A 6,238-nucleotide genomic window follows, 5' to 3' on the forward strand; every position below is an offset into this window, starting at 1 on the left:
TGTGTGTGTGTGTGTGTGTGTGTGTGTGTGTAGTTCTGTGTTAGTTCTCTAAGCCTGAAGGTATTGGGGTCAGTGGAATCAGATTCTACACTAGTACACACACAGGTTTAATTAATCAGCTTAAACACACACACACACTCAATCATATTAGTAAAATGGACTCACCTGGCCAGTTTGCTCAGGCCCAGAACTCTCTTGTTGGGAAGGTAACCGATATGCACCTGGACAGGGTGAAACATTTCAAACAGTTAATGAATTAGGAAGTTAGCACTATTGATCCCAGCTCAGCTAAAATATCCAGTCATAATWCTGCACGAGATGATTAAAGMTACAGAATTTAGATTTAAATAAAGYATGTCTAATGTTTTAYAGAGACAGAAAATGTTGGGAATCTGTCAGATTTTTGGTGCAGAAACCRGGAAATGGCAGCAGTCCAATCAGGGGTAATTTAATGCTCAGAGTTTTCTGCTCTGATGAAGATGATTCATGCAAGAAACAAGTGTTCAACAAGTCTAACTAACTCTGGAGGAACTGAGGTGCAGCAGGAAGAAATGGATAAAACTAAACTAAAGCCAGTGGAGTACAGCTCATCATCTTTAAAATAATAAGGGACTTCAGTGTTTTCATCATTTTCACAAGYGTACAAGCTGTCTGCTAGAGGTGAGGGTCAAAGACCGGTGAACACTTCTCAGAATTAAAAGTTGTTGACTGTTTATTTTTGATTCTCTGTATGACCGACATGCTGCTGTTCTCCTGCAGGGCAAATATTGGCTTCATTCAAAAGACAGTTCAGTGAAATGTCAGCACAGACCAGTCTTTCCTCTAGCAGTTCATGAATCACAGGTGAAAAAATGAAGCGAGTCGAGMAGAACCAAATGAGGCGGAGCAGAACTCTGCTGGTCTGAAGCAGAGCCCGGTGATTTACACCTGTGTCAAACATCTCCCTCGTGTCATTTTACTAATTATAATGTATGAACTCAATTTTGGTGATTCTCTTTGTCGCTAACTATTTTTTATTTTCATTTTAATTACTTGAAAACTTGACAAAAGTAAAAAATATATATATATAACAATGTCATGGTGTCCTATCTCTACCCTGAGGTAGGATGTGTCCAAGTCCAACACACAGAGAGGTCTCTGATCCAGCTTTGTTAGCGTCGGCAGTAAAAAGACAACGTTAACGCAATGTCTCACAGTTTTTCTGTATGTTTTTGTCGGGGTAGAATCTCGAATGTCTCGCTTGTGAAAATGTTGAAATCAGTGAATGATCTCTGTCACTTGTTATTTTGACACAATTTCCAAAGCTTTTGAGGTGAAAATAACCACGTCTTCTGGTTCAAGTGGTACTGCTGTTGCTCAATAAAGAGAGAACTCTGAAACAGGCTGGTTGAACAGCAAGAATCTTTATTTTGCAGTCCAGGAGATTACAGCCAAAAACCAAATTATGGCCTTCAATGCCAAATGATTCACCAAGTAAGAAAGATGGAGAATGAAGGCTAAGGGTGGGGGCGTACAAGGCTCCTTTATAGGCTTCACCGATGTACCATGAATTTTGTCACGATATACCTTCTTCCTAATATGGTAATATGTGCCGAGCTCTGAAGCTGGAAAAACCAAGAGACATCACATCTKTGCATTCCTGAGAAGAGGCCCCCCACTCTTGAACACTACACTTTCTTTCAGACAACCTTCAGAGGAATAAAGCATGGTGCCTGTCCAATGACACTGGGGAAAAAATTGTTTGTCCTAACTGTGACTGGCAGAGTTCTTCAGTGTGGGCGGAGTTTGTCTTGATCGTGATTGGCAGAATTTGAATGTAGGCGGAGGTTATTGAGTGGGCAGAGTTTGGCAATTGGTGAGGTTGACTTGTCTTGTTGGGCAAGTTAAAGGATGAACAGTAAAAGTATTATGAACATGTATAATTTATTCRCTTCAAATTTGGTGCAGATAGCACCTTCCTGTCTCGAGTTCTGACTAAATATTTATCAACATAAAGGTGCTTTCTGGCCATTTTGACGGAGCTACACATCCCCTGAGCCGGCCCAGGCTTCATCAAACCCTACGCAAAACAGTTAATATGACCAGTCGAGTCCTGGACAAACTTCTCCCACAAAAACAAGAAACTCCCACTTAGTGACTTTAGAGACCCCCTTCGCCTACCAGGGGCTGATGCCTCAGACAACATATCCTCCAGGATCACAGGTGTACTCCAGCCCTTGCACCACATTAAGGTGGTGATTCTGTGGAGGGGCCAGTAGATGACAGACTGCTTTAATTACTCTAAAGCCATTCACCAGCTACCTAAAATACTTTATTTATCATTGTTTAATCGGGCAAATTCCATTGAGATCTCAGCTCTATTTTTCAAGGGCRGCCTGGGGGCAACCTATCATACATGTTTTTATATTGTGGGGGAAACCGGAGTACMCAGAGAAAACCCACACAAGCACGAGGAGAACCTGCGAACTCCACACAGAAAGACCCCCAGGTCCAAACCGGGGATYGAACCCAGGACCTTCTTGCTGTGAGGCGTCGGTGCTAACCACTGAGCCATTGCGCTGATGAATGGACATATTAAAAAAAAATCAGTTTTACCCTTTTTATGAGTTCAGTTTTTTAACATCTCAGTGCTCCGTCAAAACAAAACACACTTCTCCTTAAATCAGGTCTTATGAAAGGCTGTAGTGTTAAAAAGTGATGAGCATCAGATCAATGGCTGAGATTCACACATTACTAGAGCCACAATATAAAGTCATCTAACAGTGATGAGAGCTGCAGATGAGAGCAGGGCAGGAGAGGAGGACGTGGAGATGGCAGAGTGATGCTCACTGCTGTGGATGGCTGGAGGCTTCAACACACAAGTGCACTTCTCTCAAATGTCAGCAGCAAATTGTTGACTGAAAAAGAGAAAGGGCAGCAGCAACAAGCATGCAACGATCTCTTTTTATTTCCTTGCTTTTTTTTCTTCTTTGCTGCAGTGGCGTGATATACCGACATCAAACAGACCGACTGTGGCGTCTGCTGCTTCTGTATATTCATGCTGAGAGATGACGGGGCTGGTGGTCAGGCTGTTTCAGCTACAGTGGCTTAAGAACGTCTCTGTGTGTAAAACCAGGGCATAGTAAACGAAGACAGAAGAGCGTTCAGCAAAAGATGATTGTGATTTATGTGACAGTGTTGAGGGTTCATAAACTGCTGTTAAAAGGCTTTGTGGACGTCAAATATAGAATCCAGTTTGTTGAGGAACACAACTACGTCACCCAGAATCCAGATGGAGAAAGGTGAGCCCTCAGCTGATTGCATCATCAGGAACTGGACCCACCAGCTGAACAGGAAACTGGACCGGGCCTGACCCTCTGCACTGATGAACTTTGTGTTGAAGCACATCAAATCATCCCTGCTTACAGAGTTATCACATCCCTACAGACTGACATGGCCCTCAGGAGAGCAGAGAAGRTGGATCCTGAGATCCAGCAGAACGCGTACAGTCTGGAGGTCAGATGTTGGGAACAGAGGGAGATTTATTAATTTATTTAAATTTATTATTTTTCTGATAATCAGCAGGAAGAATGTATACATTCCTATTACTGACTGCCTGAAGTAATGAAAAATGAACTGATTTCTTGTACGATCCAGGTAAAGGAGGTGTCTGTAGTGTTAGTCTTATACATAGTCACGTGAAGTGAGTTTGTCTTTTTAGTTTGAGACACAAAAAGGGGGAGTCTCCAGTTTATACATGGCAACAAGAGACAATACAACCGTGTGGTTTCAGAGAATTCAAGTTATTTGCTTTTTGATTTTTTGCTGTGGAGCTTGGATAACGGTTGTAGGGTTTCTACATGTTTTTCTCACTAACTCTGCAGCACCAGAGTGGCTTCACTTGAATATTGTCCAATACTTGCTCCTGCTGACTGGTTCCTCATGTCAAGCCCTGGCCTTCCTCCTTTGTGACTCCTTTGGAACCTCCTTGTGTAAAAACGACCTCCATAAAGACGACACCAAACATCCTGCCACTCTCCACTTCATTCCCCTCACACTTCTGTGCCACTCGCCCTGGAATCCCCTGTTATCACCCTCAAATCGTGTAGAAGGAAAACGAGTAAAGAACAAACTAATCCTACTTCAAACAAACCTTTTCCTTCATTTTACAACCCAGACTCCCTCTGCTCTCCTTGTCTGCAGTTCGTATGGCATCTCTCATTATTAAACACTTACCTTCACTCCTTTGTTTTGACTCGTCTCTCAGTCTGCACTCTGGTATCTTAGYACTGAGAGTGTGGTAACGGACCCTCCTGCTGCCTCATGGCTCATTCAGATTGATTTGAATTCTTAATCATTGTATGTAATCATTTATTTTATTTTTAATAAAAGCTCCATTTCAAGCACTTAAATCAGATAGAGCAACTTCTGTCTGGTTTCTTCTTCAGGGTAAGTCTTCCTTGTTTTAAATCTGCTGAGTTTCTGTATCTGTGCAGACAACCAATGCACAAGCTGAGGTAGGGTTGCCTCGCCTCCAGTCACTATTCTTGCTTAGCCTCAAGAAGGAGAGATGGGGGGGACCAAGGCTCCCTGGAGACAAAGACCCTGACCTGCAGGCCAAGTTAGCCTCTCTTTGGCTAAATACACTTGATCTGCAGATTCTCCTTCTCAGGTTTAAAGGCTACAGAAGAGGAGAATCTGCAGATCCTCCTCTTTGTAGCCTTTAAACAGTTTTCAGGTTTGAACCCTGCTGGTTTGGTAAGCTTGAAGAGTTTTCCTCTGGTGATTTGAAGAGTGCACATTCAGCTGGAGGGAGTCGGTAGGTAGGAGGAGGAGCTACAGGAGCGATCAACTGAGTTTTGATGGATAAAAGGGCTCTAGATTGGTGGGACCTTAGAATTGTGCATCCCCTTACTTTTTATGTTTTACAGCCAAACAGCCAGAGTTTATGGAAATCATTTAACCTCCTAGGACCTGGCACTATGTGGACAAAAATGCAATTCAACAACTTGGGTCTTAGGAGGTTATAGTTTGCAACAGTTCTTTAGACTTCCTGAAAGTTTTTCTTTATTTTTTGAGGTGAACAGCCATGTCTTCATGGGTTTAGCAGTTGTACCGTTCTTGATCCAGTTCTGGATGTTGGACTGAACAGAGCTCTGCGAGATGTTTAAAACTTGAAACATCTGTTTTACAACCTAACCCTGTTTTGAAACCTCACAACAACACAATCCCTGGCCTTTCTGGTGTGTGCCTTGGTCTTCATGATGCTGTTTGATCCCTGATGTTTTGTAACAAACTTCACAGAACTGCTGGATTCATACTGAGATTAAATTACACACAGGTTAACAAGATTAAAGGACTAAGCGTGCTGAAAACTAATGCACATCCCAGGTTTCAGATTTTTACTTGTAAAATATTTTAAAAAAAGAAAACTAGCTAAAAACTTTGAAGTTATTCACAACTTTGTGTTGGTTTGACATAAAATCTCAGTGAAATAAGGGCATGGTTCAAAAATAACAACGTAGAACATATTTGTGTCGAGGTTTAAGTTATAATAAAGAATTTTTGTCATCTGATTTAATGACTCAACTTTTCTACTTATTTTAAAGATGGTTAGTTCAGCAGCAGTGAGGTCTGTAGAGATCAGCCTTGTTTCCATCCAATTTTAATGTGAATTTGGTGCAAACTTTTAAAATGTCATAAAAAAAGAGAGAATCAGACGTGTTTCCATCAACTGGTTTGGAGTGAATTAACCAACACAAAGTGTAATTACATCAAACACTGCAGTAAACCAGAGGTAAACTCAGGGCAATGTAAAGAAGTAATCAGGAATGTGTAGCTACTATCAAGAAAGCTGTAATTATTCTGTCATATCAAATAGTTTTGATGATGTTCCACACAGTCTGAAGACGTAGAGAAAGAAATCCAATAGATCTTTTGCACATCTCAGTCATAACACATGGATACACATGGTCGTCGTGCATTCACTGGAAGTAAGGGGGATCATTTACTGTACGAGTCGTGTGTTTACTTTCCTTCCAATGATAGCAATGGGGAAGAGTGATTTTTGTAGTGTGTTCTAGACCAGTGTTTCCCAAAGTTGGGATCGGGACACAAAATGGGGCCCTGAAAAATCAAGGTGGGGTCCTGAAAAGATTTTCAGAATTGCATTTTTGCCTTAGTTGACACAAAGGAGTGAAGTTAGTGTATTTAAAATGGATAAATGTGGTATAAAAATATTGTTACTATGCCCATGTTT

General features: G+C 41.5%; 1 protein-coding gene across 1 annotated transcript in view; it reads right to left on the reverse strand.

Annotated features, from left to right (window-relative positions):
- The window catches only part of gch1 (GTP cyclohydrolase 1), a 30,827-nt gene that overhangs the window by 9,378 nt on the left and 15,211 nt on the right, over positions 1–6,238 (reverse strand). Inside the window, exon 3 of the mRNA XM_014018632.1 lies at positions 166–221. Within this exon, the coding sequence (XP_013874086.1) occupies positions 166–221 (56 nt within the window). The remainder of the gene's footprint in view (positions 1–165; positions 222–6,238) is intronic.

The sequence above is a fragment of the Austrofundulus limnaeus genome, unplaced genomic scaffold, assembly GCF_001266775.1.
Source record: "Austrofundulus limnaeus strain Quisiro unplaced genomic scaffold, Austrofundulus_limnaeus-1.0 Scaffold197, whole genome shotgun sequence".
NCBI lineage: Eukaryota > Metazoa > Chordata > Actinopteri > Cyprinodontiformes > Rivulidae > Austrofundulus > Austrofundulus limnaeus.